Source organism: Leptonychotes weddellii, chromosome 9 (assembly GCF_054177405.1).
Source record: "Leptonychotes weddellii isolate Sample4059 chromosome 9, ASM5417740v2, whole genome shotgun sequence".
NCBI lineage: Eukaryota > Metazoa > Chordata > Mammalia > Carnivora > Phocidae > Leptonychotes > Leptonychotes weddellii.
This window is the reverse complement of record NC_138377.1, coordinates 73283168-73304625: the sequence shown is the minus strand read 5'-3', so window position 1 is coordinate 73304625 and position 21458 is coordinate 73283168. Positions and strand designations below refer to the sequence as shown.

Below are 21458 nucleotides of genomic sequence, written 5' to 3'. Positions count from 1 at the left end.
GTATAGGCTATGCATTGTGCTAAACCCTTGCCATATATTAACTCAATTAATCCTCACAACAATCTAATTTATGAATCCATTCAACAAATATCTATTGAGTACCTGCTAGGTGCAAAGCTCTGTGCTAGGTGCTGAGGATAACTCAGTGAACAAGACAAGTCGCTGTCCTCATGAAGTTTACAATCTAGGTAGGACCTATTATCCCATTCCAGAGATGAGAAAACTAAGCCCTCCTGAATTTAACTTACTTGCTCAGGTCACTAAGTGACAGGGCAGGGCATTGAATCCAGGCAATCTGTTTCAGAATCCAGCATGCTATTTGCTACCAAATGCTTCCTTCTTTTCTTCCCAACACCACCCGTGTGGCAGACACTATTGCTTACCTCTCTGAATCCGTCTCCCTTCTTACTTGCTGGCAGAAACCCGGTTTATTTGGATGTACCCTTTCATACCTGTGTGCTTGGGGAAGGGCCCCTTCCCAGCCTCAGCCCCACGATCGAATGGTGATTAGTTTGAACTAATCTTCATAATTCCCTTCCTGTTGCCACGGGTTAGTTTAGGCCCCAGGGATCCCCCATGTGGATGACAAGGGGGGAAGTTTGCTGGGAGGGTTTCTGGGCAAAGTTTTCTTGTGCTGTTCCAAGTTGTGGCTCTGGGAACTGTGGTCACCAGCTGGGTTCCATAAGGTGACCAGCCTGAGGACTAAAGCCAACATGCTGAAGATGGCAGACTAGAAACTTGTGCCCTCCGCATTTGCTGAGCTGCAGGCTTGTTATGAGATAACAGATATTCTTACCCCTTATGAAATTTTGGATTGTTTTTCCGACTTTTGTAGCTGAAAACTTCCTAACACCAACCAGCTCCAATCCCTGCCACGCAATGACACCCCAACCTCGTCTGGCCCTCACAGTTCCTGAGTGTCTTCAAACACATCTGCTCCACTCCTTTGACCTTTGGTCGCTTACCTCGAGATGTCCTTTGACTTTTTTCTCTCTACATCTATTGGTTTTAACCTGTAATATCCTGTTTCTCTAACTAAATCATAAACTCCCTGAAGGGAGTGAGCATCCTTACATTTCTATCGGCCCTTCGTGGTGCTTGTCATTAATATGGAACCCCAGTAGAGCTTAATAAATATTTCTTGGCTCATCTTCTTTGACACATTCTGAGAGATTATTTGCTGCCCTAGAGGGGTAAATGAACACATTTCAACAAAGAATAAAACAGGCGTCAACAGGTTGCTGCTGGAGGCCTGAGTGAGTAAGAATGTCAGGCATCTCCATCTTGGCTTAGACTCCCCAGTGGGTGACACCAGCTCCAACTTCCTCCTATGCACCCAGCTCTGGGGGCCGCTGCGGAGACAGAGGAATCTGCTGCTTGCTATGAGCCCAGGAACTTTCATGCGGAGCAACCACATCTTATTTTTAATTCTCACGATGGCGCTTTGGGGTAGGAGCCATGCAGTAGTTTCTAGATGACAGACTGACCTGCCCAGCTCAAGTAGCGGGTAAGGAGCAGACCTAGGGTTTGAGTCCAAGTTTTCTAGTTCCTGAATTGAGTTTATAGGGCTCCCTCTGTTCCCCTTTTTCTTTTTCCTATTAAGCAAGCAGTCTATCTTTTACTCATTAGCTCAGGAGAGGGAGATAGCAGAGGGTAAAACAAATCGTTTCCAAAAGCCTAAGCTCTAGCAGGAAGAATGTCAGCCTCAGAAAGAGACTAAATGTCTTGGCCTTAAGTGGGGTGAGTAGGCCCTGCTCCCTAAGCTGGACAGTCTTTCCCCTGGTGGGGGAGGGGAGGGAGCCAGACCTGTCAGTGGCTAGAGGGAAGGAAATCTGCATCCTGCTGCCCACCACCCAAGGGCAGCAAGACCCTGCCTGATGCGTCAGAACAAACTGACCAGAGGCAGCCCTTTAAGGATTCCTGTGTTTTGAACACGGCATAGAAGCAGCAGAGAGCCATAAGCCAGAGGAGACCCTACAGACTGAAATGCCCTTGTGGACTGAAGACTGGGGACCAGACGGAGCTTCCTGATAGCTTGGTTACTTGGCTGATCTTGAGACTTGTCTTAAGGACAAAGATTTGGTTTCCTGAAGGTCACCTCCAACAGAAACAACTCCTTTCCCCTTATCTTTAGATTACAGAACACCATGCTTCTTTCGCCTACCTTTATCATATTACAGATTTGGCTATACTATAAATGAACTCAAAAGACAGTAAAGGTAGAATCAACTAGCTGGGATCCCAGTGTACTTGAGAGGACTCCAGAGAACTTTAGACCGTTCAAGCAACATTAGAACTAAATCAGTACAGCTATCTACAAGTTATCTGTACTAAAAACTTTCATTCCCAATTTTCTATAAGGTAGGCACTCATGCTATCCTCATTTCACAGAGGACACTAGCTCAGAACGGGTAAGTAACTGTTCAATGCCACACAGCCAGGACTCAAGCGTAGGTATTCTGGCTCTCGACGCATTTCTAACCACCATGCTAGTATTTGATTCGGCACCATAGGCAGGAGCCACCTCAATACTGAGGACGTTCTAGCAAGCCCTGGGCCTGTGCAATTGACCCCCTATAGTATGAGCACTACATACAAGTTATAACTAAGGTATAAAAAAACCCCACAGATCTTGTCCCCAAGAGCTCATCTGAGTGAGAGAGGTAAGGCATGTACCTGCGCCTGTAATGCAGCCGGGAAATGGTACAGGTAGGAGCTATGGGGCGGCCCCTAGTGGCCTCTACCGTGGAACCTCAACCACGGGTCCCCACATGCTAGGATGCTGGATGTGCCTGTCTGGGTGAGTCCTGAGCAAGGGGAGTGGCTTCCCTATCTATTCAATGATGGAGTCCAGTAGACGGGGAAGGTATCTCCCAGCAACACTAGTTAACTTTCATGTACTTTGCCTCCTAGCTCCTATTCCTGCCCGCCTAACCCCCTCGATTTGCTGGGACTCCTTGACTCCACTGTACCAGCTCATTTCCTTGAATGAGCCAATCTCATTGAAGGTTCACATGTCCCCTTTTCAATGTTTTTATCACCTGATTCTAACATTACCAGATTTTTCAATTTTGTTTGGAAAAAAATGCAAAAGCAAACAAGTAAATGTATATATTCATCTTTTTGTTCACAGATTTTAATGGGTATTTGGTTTTATGACATGCCATTCTCACTTGGCTAATTGCAGGAGTGAAGCAATTAACTAGAAACACATCACGTGACCAGGTCAGTAAGCTTGAAATCGCAGCATACGCGGATTCACATAACTTTCAAATGAATGTGAGGCTGAATTAAACACATGTGGGAAATAAAGTACACATTCCAGTGGAATAAATACACCTGTGGAAATAACATTTAATTTTAAAAGGAGTAAACAGGACAACGAGATGAATCACAACGTAAGGTCAGCAGTCAATAACAACAAAAGGTTATGGAACATAAAGTGACACAGAAAAGTGAGAAGGTGCCATGCTCATCTAGAGCCGAGGATAGATTTTACCCCCCCTCCCCAAGGCTCCAGTGCGACTAGTTTTTGAACTCATAGCTGCTCTTTTCCAACATTTTAATTCACGACTTATTTTTGAAAACTATGTGCTAATTTCTGGGAGTATATAAAATTAATAGATGCATAGTCCTTTGTTCACAGGGGATTTGAGAAACAGCAGTTTGGGCAGCCACTCCATTCCCATGGAGAAACCAATCTGAACTTATGGGACAATACTGCTCAGCAGCCGAAAATCTGCCACCGGAGCCTCTGAGGAGCAGGATTCTTGACAGTGGTATGCTTTGATAGAAAAAAGGCATATGGGGCGCCTGGGTGGCTCAGTCGGTTAAGCGACTGCCTTCGGCTCAGGTCATGATCCTGGAGTCCCGGGATCGAGTCCCGCATCGGGCTCCCTGCTCAGCAGGGAGTCTGCTTCTCCCTCTGACCCTCCTCCCTCTCGTGCTCTCTGTCTCTCATTCTCTCTCTCGCAAATAAATTAAAAAAAAAAAAGAAAAAAGGCATATGTTTGGGGCGCCTGGGTGGCTCAGTCGTTAAGCGTCTGCCTTCAGCTCAGGTCATGATCCCAGGGTCCTGGGATCGAGCCCCGCATCGGGCTTCCTGCTCTGCGGGAAGCCTCCTTCTCCCTCTCCCGCTCCTCCTGCTTGTGTTCCCTCTCTTGCTATGTCTCTCTCTGTCAAATAAATAAATAAAATCTTTAAAAAAAAAAAAAGAAAAAAGAGAAAAGGTATATGTTTGTAGAAGTTTAGCCTAAGTTCATCATGGTCTGTCTGTTCCTTTCTTAATGTCAGTTTGTAGAAACTCAAGTTTCTATATGAAAGCCATAAAATGCACTTTGTTTTGAAAAAAGTCAAGTTTTATGTAATTCACTCCCTTGTTCACAGACATAGGAAATTATAATATAAGGAAGATGGTAATTTTGGAAAGCACGTCTCAAATAGAAAAATTACAAGATATTTGAATATATATGAATTTTTAGCATACTAAAAATGTAAGTTTAGATATATTATCTTTAATTATTTAAAATACTTTCTCTTCTTTTTTTTTTTTTAAGATTTTATTTATTTATTCATGAGAGAGAGAGAGAGAGAGAGGCAGAGGCAGAGAGAGAAGCAGGCTCCCCACGGAGCAGGGAGCCCAATGCGGGACTCGATCCCAGGACCCTGGGATCATGACCTGAGCTGAAGGCAGACACTTAACCGACTGAACCACCCAGGCGTCCCCTTTCTCTTATTTTCTTAAGAGATTTTATTTATTTGAGAGCGAGAGAGAGCATGAGCAGGCGGGAGGGGCAGAGGGAGAAGGAGAAGCAGACTCCCCACTCATAAGGGAGCCTGATGTGGGGCTTGGTCCCAGGACCCTGAGATCATGACCTGAGCCAAAGGCAGACGCTTAACACACTGAGCCACCCAGGCGCCCCTCAGTCCCTCATTTTAATTCCAAATTAATCTTGCTTTGATATTTAGATGATAAAGCTTCCCAAATTTCCCATTAAAAACAAAACAAAACAAAACTAATAGCTATTAGGCTTTTTATTTCTTAATATAAAGAAAAGATCACAAAACTATGGCCCATTATTTCTTAGACAATAGACAAAAAAAAAGAAAAAAGTAATCCACGGGTATGGTCAGAAAATTCAAAAGGTGCAGAAATGCACAAAATGAAAAGTAAAAGCCTTCGTTCTTTTCTCTCCCCACTCCTATGGCTCTCCCCAAAGGTAATCACGTTTCCTCGTCAGCTTCTTTTTTGTTTTTAACCAAGGCTGAAACGTCTGCAGTTTCCCCCTCCAAGCCCAAGGCAAGTTCTGCCATCTCTATGCCAACCGGGAAGACTGGTTGTCAGCACCAGTGCCAGAGCACCCCTGCGGTCTACGCAAATGGTCGCATGTCACCTCTGCACTGGCGGGGCTCCTGTTTTCCTGGGGTCTGTCCTACTGATCATCCCTTTGGGACTAAGGAGCCTTGCAAGCAGGAAGACAACAATACAAATGGTGCTTTTCTTTGAGTGTGCCAACCTGTGTCAATGTTTCTTTAAGATAAGTTCTTAGAAAACTTTCTCAGCTGGAGGGAATATTCAAATTTAATAAATATTGCCAAATCACCTTCTGATAATGTACAATTTGCACTCCAGCTAATAATACAAATAATATATGGGTACCTGCTTCCCTTCACTGTCACAAATACAATTTTCAACTATTTCCTATGTGAATGATAAAAATTTCAGGTTTATTTTGCATCTTATTTAGTTAGGAATGAAGGGTGACTATCTCAGGTAAGTGGGCCATTAAAATGTTTTTAATGGATTATGTCCTTTGTCTATTTCTATTGGTTTTCAAAAATTTTTAAGGAGTTCTTTGTACTTTAGGGTTAAATAGTGCTTTGTCAATATTTTATTCATTCAGACACTTGGGTTAAAACAGGAAACAAAGTAAATCCCCACCTTTAAGGAAGTTAAATTCTAGTAGTGGGATACAGAAAAAAAAATTTACACACACACGAGGTTGTGATAGGTGCTTTGGAAAAAACAAAGCAGGTAAAAAGGGACAGAAAGTAGCAGCAGTGTGGGGGGGGGGGATGCTGCTGTGTACAGAATGGCCAGGGAAGACCTCTCTGATAAGGTGGCGACTACTCTCTGAAGGGAGTAATCCAAGTGAAGATACAGGCAGAAGAAATGGCAGGCTAAAAGGCCATAAAGAGAGAAACTAGGAGGAGGTGGACAGGCTAGGGAGGAGTGAGTGAGGAAAAGGAGAGTCAGGGAAGAAGTCAGGGGATAGTGGGGCAGACCGGTAGGGTCTCACAGGCTGTAATAAGGGTTCTGTTATGACTGTGGGTGGGTAGGGAAGCATAGAGATCAGTTATGAGACCTTGAAATAATGCAATTGAAAGATGATGCAAATATATGTTGCAAGTTATTTTTCCTAGTTTCAGTTTATGGCATTTTTTTTTTTTTGGAGGGGAGAGATAGGTAGCCATTAGATTTTGGTTTTTATCTACTATAGTAATAAATAGCAATATTCTTCCCTATATCTTGGTTTTACGTCACAGTGACAAAAGATTACAAAGTCATCTAGTATTTTATATTTTCTTTTTTTTTTCAAAGATTTTATTTATTTATTTTTCAAAGACTTATTTATTTTAGAGAGAGAGCACGAGTAGGTGGGGCAGAGGGAGAAGGAGAGAGAATCTCAAGCAGACTCTGCACTGAGCACGTGTGTGCGGAGCCCAATGCAGGGCTCAATCTCACGACACTGAGATCACGACCTGAGCCAAAACCAAGAGTCGGATGCTTAACCGAATGTGCCACCCAGGCGTCCCCAATATTTTACATTTTCATTTTCTTCCATCAACGTTTTTGATCTAAGATGGTTTTGCAGATTAGCAGTGAAACAGACAAGCCCACTACATACGGCTATGCAAACAAGGGCAGCAGGCTGACGGGCTAAGTGGGGGCTGAAATCCAGTAAGGCTACGGCACACTGGGAGGTACAGAATCCACTAGAGGAAGGGGCCTTTGTCTAATTTGCACAAAGGTATGACTCGTGGTGGCACTGGTGACAGAGTTCAAACTCTAACCCATTGTTTGAACACCAGTTATTGAATACCCTATCTTTTCCCACACTGATAGGAAATGCCACCCTTGTCCTATTAAGTATTCATAGCTTCTTCTGTCTTTGGTGGAACCAAGGACCTCATTAAGGTCAAAGTTTGCTATATTAAAAAAGTTTTTAAAATACATCTTCCTCACTAGGGAAGTCTTAATTTTGGAGACTGGCAGCAATTTTGGCATGTTAGAAAGAGTTGGTGCAGTTGGAGGAAGAATCCCACATTTTCCAATGCAACAGAAAAGAAGCCTTTCTTGGGTGTCTTTGCTTAAAGACTTCAGCTTAAACACATCAAGCGTCATTTCAAAGAGCCCTGTGCTAACCATCTGGAAGGCTTCCTTATCTACTTTGAGATAATAGCTCAACTAATAGTCTAAAGTCCTACTCCTATAGGAAAACCTTTTTATTTCCAGATTCAGGTTTGGCATCAGTTAGAGCACTTTGACTTGGATGGAAGGTTTCTTATTCAAGCGGCACAGAAAGACGAGGGCTCTAACAGTGGTAGAAGATTAGTGGGTGCAGCCTTCGTGAATGGTGGGGCACTATATATCCCATGGTCTCTTTTCAGACAAAAGTAAAAAGCCTGCCTTTTCAGCTGTTTCCCCTGCCAGGTCCATTGTTGTGCTACTTCTGCCTTAGTGAGACAAGAAACAAGAACCATTTGAAGCTTCTGCCAAAAAACAGAGGCTTCCTTCTTCCAAGACAAACAAGCATAAAATACAAGGGAAATGGAAGCGCGCCCACTTTGTGGTTTTATGCCCAGGCAAAGAGGAAACTAAGACATCACAGGTCCTAACTGTTTTCTTCCCCCTACAGAGAAGGGTCAGGGTTGGAGGAGATGGGGAATGGAGGGAGAGTTGCAAGTTCTCTGATAAAGGAACTTCCCCAGATTCTCTTCCCTCTCCTTTCAGAGACAAAGCTCTGGTTTTTCAGCCTTGCTGCCAAGGTTCTTGAAGAAGTCACTAATTGATAGCTAAGCCTATGTTAAGAAAGAATCTAAATTTACTGTCCATCCTCAGACTAAGGGTTTTATGTGTCGAAACGGTGGACTGAGAAATGAGGAGAGCAGAGGGGTAGAAGGGCTCAATCACAGCAAAGATACAGATATATAATTTTACATCATCAGTTGTACAAGAAGCAAACATAAAAATGTTTGAAAAGTTGTATTTTGGTTAAGAGCAAAAATTTCTAAGTTGATTATCTTTCAGACTCAAGTCATATTTCAGTGCATCAACTATATATGCTTAAATATTTTTAGTTGAGATATACTTAGAATTTTCTGCTTTCCAGCAATCTTAGAGCAGTAACAGTGACAACTAGAGTAAAGAAAAAAAAAAAAAAAATCAGGCACCAGCAATGGAGGGAGGCACAGTTGAGAATTTTGATATTTGGATATGAAATAGATGATTTTCATTGCCCCTTTCTTCCAATTTTCCTCCCTCTACCCAAAGCCAGGTATAATCCATGCTTCTGTTTGGGGATCTAATACTTCTTCTAGATCTAGTCTCCCCCGAATTATTACATGCTTCCAAGTTATCTTTTTATCCTGGCCTCTATCTCTTCAAATCTTCCAATCAACAAAACTTCGTTCCATTCCTTTATTAACTCTGGCCCCACCAAGTCATTCTGCAGGTAGTAGAAGGGTGATTGTCCTATTTCTGCAAGGTTGCTACACCCCATTCAAAACCTTTTCTCTTCCTTTCTAACAGCCACAGTTCTAATCAAGAGACCCAGTAGCCGCAGCACCACGAGATTATATAAATAGACGAAAGGGTTTGGTGGATAAAAAAATGAAAATATTAAAATAGAATCAGAACAAACAACTTCGCCACTTGAAATTTAAGAAAATTTGGCCTTGTATTAAATCATTTTATCTACTTTTATTTTTTTTTAAAGATTTTATTTATTTATTTGACAGGGAGATAGCGAGAGCAGGAACACAAGCAGGGGGAGTGGGAGAGCGAGAAGCAGGCTTCCTGCCGAGCAGGGAGCCCGATGTGGGACTCGATCTCAGGACCCTGGGATCATGACCTGAGCCGAAGGCAGACGCTTAACGACTGAGCCACCCAGGTGCCCCATTTTATCTACTTTTAAATCTAGACCACTTAGTGGAAGGTCAAGAACACCCAAAGGAGGGGCGCCTGGGTGGCTCAGTTGGTTAAGCCACTGCCTTCGGCTCAGGTCATGATCCTGGAGTCCCGGGATCGGGTCCCGCGTCAGGCTCCCTGCTCGGCAGGGAGTCTGCTTCTCCCTCTGACCCTCCCCCCTCTCATGTGCTCTCTCTCTCATTCTCTCTCTCAAATAAATAAATAAAAATCTTTAAAAAAAAAAAAGAACACCCAAAGGAATGGTTGGCTATTCTGTCTTGTTATGATTCTATCATGGCAGTTCCATGTCTAGGATATATAAATTTCCATGGTACAACAGCTCCTGTCTGTGAAATCAAGCCATTTATTATCTTAGTTGGCAAAAAGTGGATGAGATGTTAGAAGCACAAATTTAACAAATACTATTTTATTACTTAAAAATACATAGTGATCAAAAAAAAATACATAGTGATCGTAAGGGCACATGTCACAAATTACAAAAGAAAAATGTACAGGGAAAAGTAGAGACAAATGTGTTAAATGACAATAAGGTACCCATTCATATGGAGTCCATTAAGAATAAAACACTTCTTTGTTAGTTAGACAAGGCCAAGGATAGATACAGCGCTATGCAGAAAATGCCAGTTACCTAGAACTGTATCTTTACTAAAAAGTAGCAATGTGTTGGTAGTGTATCTAAACATGTCCTAAACTGAATTATAGCATACACAGGTCCAGTGTTCCACAATACAACCATTGGTTTTAGGCAGGAATCTGTGAGAGATTTGGTTGCCTATCCTGCTGAAAGAGCAAAGCCCCGGGACTGATTAACTTCCCTACCTTCCACAAAGCTTTGTTCAGGTGATTTTGGAACGTGGTGTCAAACACCCCACTCATTGCTGCTCCAAGTTCCCTCAGAACAGACACTGTGGACTCATCACTGGCATTCAGAATCCGTACAAAGAATTTACTCCACAATTCACCATCTTTTAGCCTAAAAATATATAAAACCATTTCCATCAAGATTAGACATACAAAAGAATTCTGTATTTAAATCAGTGGTACATATATGCACTAAATGATTTAAGGTAATAGCTAGAAGTCTAGGGTTAGAACTCATTCAAGTAATCCTTTCAAAGCCCAGGGTGGAACTATGAAAAAGAGAGGAGAGCCGTAATACAATGCACGTAAAGAGAAAGTCTCTGATCTGAATCCACACATTGCCTCTGTGTGCTAAGATGCAGTACTGCTCTACAAAAAGAAGACAAGCGAATTTTGCGCATCTCCTCTAACTTTCCTAAAGTCTAGGTCATTAGACAGACTGCAGTTCTCCTTTTCCCCCTGCCCAGAGTTTTATTATCTTCACAGTCCTCCGAGAATCCTAAGCTTGACTGAAGTAACTACTGCTATGATGTTTAACTTCCTTGGTGTTTTAAATAAGAGAAGCTTCTATTATCGTACAAGGCAGGGTTGTTAGGAAACGCCAGCTGACCCTACCTGTTTGTTTGTGTTCAACCCACCTAGGACCACAGCCCACTGGAGATACCTGAATTTATCTATAGGTCTTACATTATACTTAAAGCCTATTTTTAATAAAGTATGTTTCAGAGACAAATAAGACTGGCCAAATTCTGAATTAAATAAATAAAAAAATACAATTCACTTGTTGGGAGTAGGGGGAATGGAGAAGGGGTATTAAATTCCCAACACTGTTTTCTTGTTTTGTTTTTTTTTTTAGCCAAAGAATATACAAATAAGTTGATATATGGGGAGCTTATTCTGGGAAGTTATTAGCTATGATAAGCTAAAGTGGAACATGGGATATTTAATAAGTTTTATAAGTAGGCTTGAGGGAATACTATGGTTCTGAGACCAAGCAGCTCTTATGAAGGGAGCATTTACTTCTCCAAGGAGACTCAGTTCTCTGCTTTGGTTCCCATTCATTAAATAAATAACAGTCTAAAATTAGTATATAATTTAGAAATTTAATTCTCTTCAAGAGATGCTTATTAACTTTGATAACAATAGCTATTAAAAAGGGGTATAAGACTAACGTCAATTCGGCTCAGGTCATGATCCCAGAGTCCTGGGATCGAGTCCCGCATCGGGCTCCCTGCTCCTTGGGAGCCTGCTTCTCCCTCTGCCTCTCTCTCTCTCTCTGTCTCTCATGAATGAATAAATAAAATCTTAAAAAAAAATAAAATAAAAAAAAGACTAACGTCAATTGATTATAAAATTATTCTCACGAAATGTTTCTATTAACACTTCTAGAATGAGAGGCTTCCGCACCACAGTCACAATCTACAGGATACATCTAGGTCCAGAATGATGTCCTGAAGTCTGAATGATTTGATTCTTATTTTTAATTAGCAATTCCTCTGTTCTGCACTAGATGCTCCACTGACACTCTAGTGAAAACTGGTTGAAATTAATAGAATCATGGCATTTGGACTAAGAAAACTAAGGCTGCCCAAGCAGAGGGCACCCAAGAGGAAGAGAAAATTATTTGGATAGGCAAAGACCCTGAAATCGCCAATACTTACTCAGAAATATTTTGGCTAAGTTTCCAGAGGGACCCATCCCAGAAGACCTGTAGGTGTTCCTTGAACAATAGTAAATGTGCTAAATCTGCTATACCAAACAGATCTACCTGAAATCACAAAAAGCACCATCAGCTAAAATAATTCTCTGCTACTATCATGGCAATCTATTTATGTAGAAAGTTGAAAGTTATTATAGTGTTTAAGTTTATCTTATGACATACATTTTAGTAGACTGTTCCCTACCCTTACCATAAAGGGAGAAGCTCCTCAAAGAAGTGATCAATAGAGCTAACTCTAGGAATTATCCTTAAGAACAAAAGATGAGAACAAAAGTATCCTGAAGAACAAAAATATACGGACTGTCAAATTCAAATTTGTAGACCTACTGAATGTGCATGGACTCTAGCTGTGATCTAAACGTGGTCCACATGACTAGCTCAAGTTCATGATACATTTTCAATCAGCAAATGCCAAACGTCCAGAGATGAGTCAGAAGGGGTTTTGTATATAACGCTACCATACAAAGCACTTTACACTTGTAATGTTCTTTTTATATACATTATTTCATTTAATCCTCGCAACAATTCTGATACACACAGAGCAGATTGTTATCCTTATTTTACAAAGATTACAGAAAATTACTTACAAAAGATCACACAGATGAGTGATGGAAATGGCCCTGACACTTAAGTTACTGAGTTAGTCATGTGTCTGCACGTGTATGTGTACCGTCTTCAATGCTGTGACAGAAAAATGGTATATTTTGCTTGACTTGGTGAAATTTGAAAACTAGGTCATCTATTCCAGGGGAGACAATATCAGTAAACACTAGCTTTCATGGTTTATCTATGGAAGAAAGAGATTAAGAAACCCTCTCCATATTTGCTCAGGCTTGTTTTACACTTACCTGGTAGGGAGAAGAACAGTTAGCCAGGATCTTTTGTCCTTCCAGGATGTGTACAGTCCGAAAGCCACTGAGGATAAAAACATCAGGCTGCACCCTGAGGTCAACACTGTAGGAAAAGTCCACTATCTTCAAAGCTTGATCGTTCTTATTATAATCATAGGGATCGTGGATTCTAAGCCCAGATTTAAGAGAAAGAGATAATAAAAATAGGCCATGAAAGAAGCTGCAGAGCTGCTCTTTAAAAAAAAGAGAAAAAAAAAAGAAAAAAAAAAAGGTATTGCAGGTGCGTCTTAGCTATGCCAACAGCTCCCTCCAGTGGTTAGCTATGAAAATGCAACTGTAAGAGCAGTGGCGGTGTCCAGCTAAGGGGGGAATGTTGAGATTAGCCTAGTGACGCAAGGATATCTAAACCATAATGCACAGCCACCACAAAACATTTATCATATTATATTTATTACATAAAACAAGTACTGGAAGTAGAGTACAAGCCTCTGTCTTATACTAGACACATTAATATGAACAGCAGCAATGATTTACACACTGATGAGAATTATGAAAGAAATTAAGCTTTTATAGATGTCATAGCCTTTCTTGTTCACTACTATAGATTAGGCTTTCCAAGTGTCATTCAGATTCCTCCTTCTCAGAGTTTAACTGAAATAACAATAAGGCTGTTTTTGTGTAAGATGCCACCTATACTGTAAACTATCCTGTTTTTATTAAACTAACACCTCTCTTACTCTTATCTGTAATGCCAACCGTTATTTATAACTCCCAAAACAAACAAACAAAAGAAAACCTAATAACAATAACTCACTACTAATTATATTTTCCTTGGGTTTATCTATCCCATGCAATAAAGCTACTCTCCAAGGAGACATATAACTATTTATGTGAGAGAAAAGAACGAATTATTTTTGTGTTCCTTGTCTCTGCTTTCCTCAGTTCCCTCAAATCCCTGATTAGTATCAGTGATAGATGCTATATTTTTAAATACAGGCTTTGACTAATCCCATCACATACCTCCACAGCACAGAATGATATATTTTACTTTAAAATTTACAATTGCGGGGCACCTGAGTGGCTCAGTTGTTAAGTGTCTGCCTTCGGCTCAGGTCACAATCCCAGAGTTCTGGGATCGAGCCCCGCATCGGGCTCCCTGCTTGGCGGGAAGCCTGCTTCTCCTCTCCCACTCCCCCTGCTTGTGTTCCCTCTCTCGCTACGTCTCTCTCTGTCAAATAAATAAACAAAATCTTAAAAAAAAAAAAAAATTTACAATTGCTCCCATTTTTCCATAGCACAAGATACAACATTTTTTGGCCATCATAAAACTATTTATTTGCTGCTCTGTGTTCACCCCTTGCATTTGATGGCTAAATGGGGTTTAATTTGAACACTAAGCCCTTTTTCTTGGCATAGTTTGCATTTGCACTCTGGTTTAGCCACTTCTCTTGGCAATTACCTCAATTTGGCCTGACTTAAGCTTTGGTTTTGAAACTGAGAAGTGCCCTGGTTTTGCTAGCATCCTCCCTCAATCCGCACTGGCCCCACTCAAAGAAAAACTACACAATCTATTTCACAGTCCTCCAAATCTTCATATTTTATATCTCTTCTTGCCAGGAATCATCACAATACTCAAGAGTGGTCAATTTTTTTTTCTGAATTAATGTATTTCCTCAATGTATTTTTTTCTTTGAACTCTTTTAAACTATTCCCCTTGATTATTGACTTTTAGATAGCAAATACTTTAACATACTGTGTTCCTCAATATGGCATTTATCGAGAGGCAAAAGGAAATGGAAACTGTCCATATTTTAAGAGAAAGTTGACAGAATTTTAAGAGAATGAAAAGGACCAACCTGTTTCTAAGAATCAGACTCCTTGGACTCAAGTCACCATGGATTATTTCTGCTCTGTGTAATTTCTCCACTATTGTCAAAAGGTTATAAATAACCAACATTATTATTTCATGGGTAATAAGTTCACTGTGTTCAAGAAGATCCTAGAAACAAAGGACAGAAAATTCACTACTTCTTAAGTTGCGGTGACTGTACTTACACTCAATACCTTGCCACCTGCTGCTTTGTACTCCTTGTTGCTCTCTACTAGGATCTGGCTCTTTCACAGGCTGGGTCTTTGTCCCAGTTCTAACAACACTGCTCTCCTCTAAGACTATAAGGATTTATTGAAATAAGGGATGAAGAGCATCGAGGATTAGCCAGGCCCATAATAGGTGCTCTATAAATGGTAGTTTCAAAATACCCTCATTCCAACCTTTTTAGAAAATTCATATTACCACCAAAATATGCAACAACACCTCTTAAGAACATTCCAGGGGCACCTGGGTGGCTCAGTCAGTTGAGCGGCCAACTCTTGGTTTTGACTCAGGTCATGATCTCAGGGTTCTGGGATCAAGCCCTGCATTAGACTCCGCACTCAGCACAGAGTCTGTCCCCCTCCCTCCCCCTCTGCTCCTCCCCCTTCCTTGGCACGTACATGCATGCATGCTCTCTCTCTCTCAAATAAATAAAATCTTAAAAAAAAAAAAAGAACATTCCTAAGAATAAAATGATATACTGTGTTTGGGTTCTAAAAATAATCTACTGGGGGACAGCATAGATAAAACAAGAGTAGCAAAAATAGACCATTCCTTATGTAAAGAGTTTGGAAGTTGCCACTCTGTCCTAACAAATAAAAAGCTGAACAGACTGAAAAATCAACTCTTCTAGGATCTGTAAGCATGGTGGTGGTGGTGGAGGGGGTTCCTCACACTTCTGTGAGTTTTAGGTCTAGGAGCTAGATCAGGTTCTCACAGCAAATGTTGGAGAAAAATTCTCCTTGTGCTTCCAGAGGTGGAGGGAGAGAGGAACCATTTTGAAACAGGCCAGAGCACTCTGTTCTTAAAAAGCTCTGTCGTCAGGAGAAACTAGTTAACTGGAGCCTAACCTGCTAGAGTATTATCTGAGCCTACTTGACCTGGGGAAGGGAAATACCCAACTCCAGCCCACTCTAGTCATCATGCACCTAAGGGAGGGGAAATACTTGTGAGGTGCACAGTCCAGAGGCATAGGCTCACTATAAAAGAACATAAAGCACAGAATTATGCAATGCTTTCCTTCCCTTCACACCTTATCACCACATTATTAAAGGCCTATCTATAGCAATTCCTTTTACCCAGTACTTCATGTCTGGCTATCAGGAAAAGTTAGGGGTGCCTGGGTGGCTCGGTCAGTTAAGTGTTGCCTCTTGGTTTTGGCTCAGGTCATGATCTCAGGGGTGGTGAGATGGAGCCCCGCCTCAGGCTCTGGGCTCAGCAGGGAGTCTGCTTGAGATTCTCTCCCTCTGCCCCTCCTCCCACTCACACACGTGCATGTGCTCTCTCTCAAATAAGTAAATCTTTAAAAAAGAAAAAGAAAAATTTTATGATACACTAAAAGTCCAAAAACACAATTCGAACAGACAAAGCAAATATCAAAACCAGACATGGAAAGAATATTGGAATTATCACACCAGGAATTTAACATAAGAGTGGCCATGAGCCGATGATGAACACAGTTAGATGACTGGGTCATTGCACAATTCTGTCTATTTTTGTCCATGTTTGAAAACTGACATACTAGGGGTGCCTGCCTGGCTCAGTCAGTGGAGCGCGTGACTCTTGGCCGCAGGGTCGTGAGTTCAAGCCCCATCTTTCTTGGGTATAGAGATTATGTTCTTTTAAAAAAAAAAGAAAAAGAAAATTGACATAATAAAAAGTTAAAAAAAAAGTACCAAAGAAGTTTTTGGCCAAAACAACTTGGGAAAGGAAAATGATCAATGCTTTTAGTTTATAATTTAGTTGGTCTATTTCTAGAAGGTTAACAGGAATCTCGCACTAAATTCCCTTGGTAAATGGAGCACAAATCTATTTAAGGACTCTATTCATATTATTCAAACCTGAAGGGTGAAGCAGTTTATATACTGGTGCCAAACAATACAACCATCTTGGTACTGGTAACAGCTGCACAGATGATCATACTCCTCATTTAAACGTTCCTTTAACTTGAGGTTGATATAAAAGTCCCATGGGACAGGGTGAGCTGATACCTGTAAGAAATTTTAAAAATAAGAGCTATGAGAATCTCTGGTTATGGCTGGCAGGTTGAAAACATTCCCTCCAGCCTTTATGATACCCCAACAGAAATAATAGTAAAGGAATGTTTTAAAAGTCATAAATCTATAATAAAAAACACAGCAGCAGCAAATTCTGGAAGCTGGAAAGGGAACAGTAAGAGGTAACAATCCACTTAGCTGACCCAAGGAAAGCCGATTCTAGCAGTAGAGAAAGCTGAGGGCAACCAACTTTACACTACAGGACCATCTTCCCACAGTATAAAACTGATGGCACCAATTACCTAGAGAAGGGTGGAGGTGGGGCTACCACAGCAGTGGTTGAACTGTATTAGGAGGAAGTTAAACCCCAGATTCCCCTGCCTCTCCTCCATTCTAGAAGACCAGAAGTCTACCCCTAGAAAGTATAAAGCCGAAGGGCTCTGGGCTAGAGGTCACCAGGCACTGTTAACGGGGGTTGGGGGGAGTTTATACATCAAATGTTAAGATGCACCTGTCCGCCCCTCCACTCTCCAGACTAATTTTCCCACTTAGCTTCCAAGAAGCTAGCAACCAGGATTATTTGCTCCAGAAAGGATATTAGAAGTTTTCTCTGAAGGATCTGATCAGCTCAAAAGAAAAGACCTCAAAGATTGAGGCCTTTTATTGAATGGCTAAGCAAGATCTTCTTACAGTGAGGCCCAACAGCTGTCCAGGTCCTGTATACACAGAGCTTTCAATTAGCTTTTAGAGTCCCACACTTAAATATGAATAGAGAGTCCAAGACTTGAAGAAAGCCTCTAATATGAAAGACAGAGCTCAAAACAGACAAAAGGAAACAGATGATGCAGGGAGAAAAAAGTTTAAAGCATCGTAAATGCACGCAGAGAAAGAATATTCCATCTTTGAAATGAAGTGCAGAATGTTTTAAAGAAGAAAATTCTGAGAATAAAAAAGAGCTCTGGCAAATCAAATGCATGACAAAAGAAATGAAAAACCCAATAACAAGTCTGGAAATAAAGCTGACAAAACATTCCAGAAAGTAAAGCAAAAAGACAAAGAGAAAAGGAGAAAAAAAGATAAGATTTTTAAAGGATCTCTAAGATACCCCATATCCTAATAAAAGGAATTCTAGAAGGAGAGAACAGAAGACTGAAAAGAAGAAATAATTTATTCTTTGAAGAAAATTTCTCAAAACTGAAGGAGTTTCCACATTGAAATGGCCATCCAGTGTCTAGCATATGGGCAATAATAGATTTTTACCAAAACATGTATTTGTGGAATTTCAGAATACTGGGGACAATTCTGGGGATAAACAGAAGAAGATTCTACAAGGATTCAGGGAGAGGGAAAAATAGTCTTACACAAAAAATGGCAAAAGACTTTAAAAAGAAAGGCCACAAGCCAAAAGATAATCAACCTTATCTTCAAAATTCCAAGGAAAAAAAGTTTTGAACCTAGAATTCTAATATCCAGCCAAACTACCAATCAAGTAAAGATGTGGAATAAAAAATTTTCTGACATGAAAGGTTTCAAAAAAATGTATATCCCATGCATCCTTTCCCGGGAGGCTACTAAAATATGAGGGCTTAAACCAAAAAGAAATAAAAATGGGAGCCAATATTACTGGGCGTCTAACATAAGAAAGAGGTAATGTGATTCCCTAGGATAATGGTGAATGGAAATGTCAAAAGGTGTGTGTGTGTGTGTGTCCCAGAATGTAATCTGTCCAGATTGGAGCAGGCCAGAAAATTTCAGCATATTTCCTCAAAAAGATAGAATTAATAGAATATTTAGTATGTTTGGACATACTAAGAGATTTACATGATTGCCTCTCCTTTTTGATATCTGATCCTGGCACATAATGCTGAGTGATTTTTTGATGTCTCACCGACTTTTCTATCAAGAAACTTATGGACTATTCAAAGGATTTGATGGTACCATGGGACCATAGTTACTGCTTCAACCCACATTATTTTTTTAAAAGGTAACTCAAATGACAAAGAATCAGTCCCACCTTTATTATGGTTAACTCTGCAGAGTTTCTTGGTGTCACCCAGAATAATCTGTAATCTTCACATATTAGGTATTCTTGTTTAATGCAATAATCTTCATTACCTGTTGAGAAGGTTTGATTCCATTTAAAAATCACTGTGAATATGTACAGCCCCTTAGCTTTTACCTCCTGGTTTAAGGGCTAAAGGTACTTTATATCTGCCAGTGAGCAGTCAGTTAGAACACTTTTCAAAATCATTTGTTAAAAGTTGAAAGAGGGGAAGACAGACTCCATATTGTTACCGGGACATGAACTTATCAATGTGTCAACCTCTATAATGTTTCTTTTTCATTTGTCTTTTTACATGAGTTTTTTTGTTTTGTTTTAATTAAGTAAACTCTACCCCCAATGTGGGGCTCGAACTTACGACCCTGAGATCAAGAGTTGCATGCTCTACTGATTGAGCCAGCCAGGTGACCCTATAATGCTGTTTCTTCTAATCTAAAAATACTTACTGTGCTCAAGCAACAAGCTCAAGTACAAATAATCACTTACTTGTATAGTATCATACAAAAAAAAAACCCATTCGTTCAATGATACTTACCCAATTCAATTTCCTTTTCTATTTCCAACTTAGGCATTGGTCTATCTTCTATAAAAAACTCTGCAGAGGCCCTCAGCTCCATTAGAGATTTTAGTAGTTGTCTGCGATACTGTGGACACCAGGGTGACTGAGTAGGGTTGTCTGGGGGGAAAAAAAAGTTAAAAAACCCCATCACCCCCCAAACCTAAAATGGGTGTTATAAACAGAGGAGAGGAAAAAACACAAGACTGCACAATCAACACGGCTAACCTAACAAAACTCATCTACTTCAGGTCTTTATGGTGTTCAGTTAATACTGATTCATTCTAGAAATTGCACAATTTATGGGAACTTTTCTAGAGAAAAAAACCACATAGCTCAGTTTGCTGAGATAAATAAGTGTTCAGTAGACATGGAGGTAGAGGTTTGCTTACAAGTGGTATGAAGCTACCTGCAGTCTCATTAGTAAGCTCCAGTTTCTCAGGAATTTGAAGACATCTGATGGAGGAGGAACTTGTAACTGAGGCAGAAGACCCTGAGAGCCCAGAGGAGTGTGTGGCTTCGCGGCTGTCTTCAATAATTGGGCTGAAAGAACCACAAATAAGTCAGTCCTCATAGGGATAACAGATATCACTTTATCTTTGTTATTTTATTTTATTTGATATTCATTAGTCTAATTTTCAAAGTCTATTATCTTCCTGAAACAGATATAGATTCATAATCAGAATTTATCTACTCTGGTTGACAGGCAATGCTCAGCATTAGATTTTCTAAATTTATGCTTTATTTACCTAATCTATAGCAAATGCCTAATCTACATCTATTCTAAACTACTGAGAAACATTGACTAAGATACTAACTTTTTTCTTGTTTATCCTTTCTCTAGACATTTTACTCTTTTTTTTTTTTTTTAAAGATTTTATTTATTTATTTGAGAGAGAGAACGAGATAGAGAGAACATGAGAGGGGGGAGGGTCAGAGGCAGAAGCAGGCTCCCTGCCGAGCAGGGAGCCCGATGCGGGACTCGATCCCGGGACTCCGGGATCATGACCTGAGCCGAAGGCAGTCGCTTAACCAACTGAGCCACCCAGGCGCCCGACATTTTACTCTTTAATAAGAAAAGATCAAGAAAGAAAAAGGGAAACCCAAATCACTCAAGGTGAATACATGCTAAGCAAATGTGATAAAAAGTTTATTGGACAAAAATTTGAAAATGCAGTTTTAAAAGCACAAATTGGCAAATTAAAGAATATTCCTAAAACCAACATTCATTTAGCCAACTTTTAAATATACAGATTCTATGCGATTCCTTCATACCATTCTTTATTCATTTCCACCTCTCCATTAAAAGAGACTTTATTTTTTTTTAAAGATTTTATTTAGGGGCACCTGGGTGGCTCAGCCATTAAGCATCTGCCTTCGGCTCAGGTCATGATCTCAGGGTCCTGGTATTGAGCCCTGCATTGGGCTCCCTGCTCAGCGGGAAGCCTGCTTCTCCCTCTCTCACTCCCCTTGCTTGTGTTCCCTCTCTCATTGTCTCTCTCTCTATCAAATAAATAAGTAAACTCTTTAAAAAAAATAAAGATTTTATCCATCTATTTATTTATTTTTGAGAGAGAGAGAGAGAGCGAGCGAGAGAGAGCAGGGGGAGGGGCACAGGCAGAGGGATAATCTCAGCAGACTCCACGCTAAGCATGGAGCCTGACCCGGGGCCTGATCTCATGACCCTGAGATCATAACCTGAGCTGAAATCAAGAGTCGGATACTTAACTGACTGAGCCACCCAAGCGCCCCTAAAAGATACTTTAAAAAAGTACACTTCTGGGCACCTGGGTGGCTCGGTGGGTTAAGCTTCTGCCTTCAGCTCAGGTCATGATCCCAGAGTCGTGGGATCGAGTCACACATCCGGCTCCCTGCTTAGCAGGAACTCTGCTTCTCCCTCTGCCCCACCCCGCCCCTCCACCCCAAGCTAATGTTCTCTCTCTCTCTCTCAAATAAATAAAATCTTTAAAAAAAAAAAAAGTACACTTTTAGTTGCCTATCTGAAATTAGTATCAAGCTATTTTACCATTATTTAAAATTTAATATTAAAGGAAAAATAAAATGCCCCCTGTCTCCCCATCAGGTATACTTTGCCAAGTTTTCTCAAA

The 21458-nt window shown here is 40.6% G+C and overlaps 1 protein-coding gene across 1 annotated transcript in view; it reads right to left on the bottom strand.

The window, feature by feature from the left end:
- Window positions 1–9534: 9534 nt before the first annotated feature.
- Window positions 9535–21458, bottom strand: part of BUB1B (BUB1 mitotic checkpoint serine/threonine kinase B) — a 28577-nt gene continuing 16653 nt past the window's right edge. The window contains exons 11-18 of the mRNA XM_081830878.1: window positions 19760–19893; window positions 19330–19470; window positions 18747–18847; window positions 16577–16726; window positions 14500–14642; window positions 12641–12812; window positions 11734–11840; window positions 9535–10184 (exon numbers count right to left, since the gene is read on the bottom strand). Of these exons, the coding sequence (XP_081687004.1) occupies window positions 9953–10184; window positions 11734–11840; window positions 12641–12812; window positions 14500–14642; window positions 16577–16726; window positions 18747–18847; window positions 19330–19470; window positions 19760–19893 (1180 nt within the window). The 3' untranslated portion in view covers window positions 9535–9952. The remainder of the gene's footprint in view (window positions 10185–11733; window positions 11841–12640; window positions 12813–14499; window positions 14643–16576; window positions 16727–18746; window positions 18848–19329; window positions 19471–19759; window positions 19894–21458) is intronic.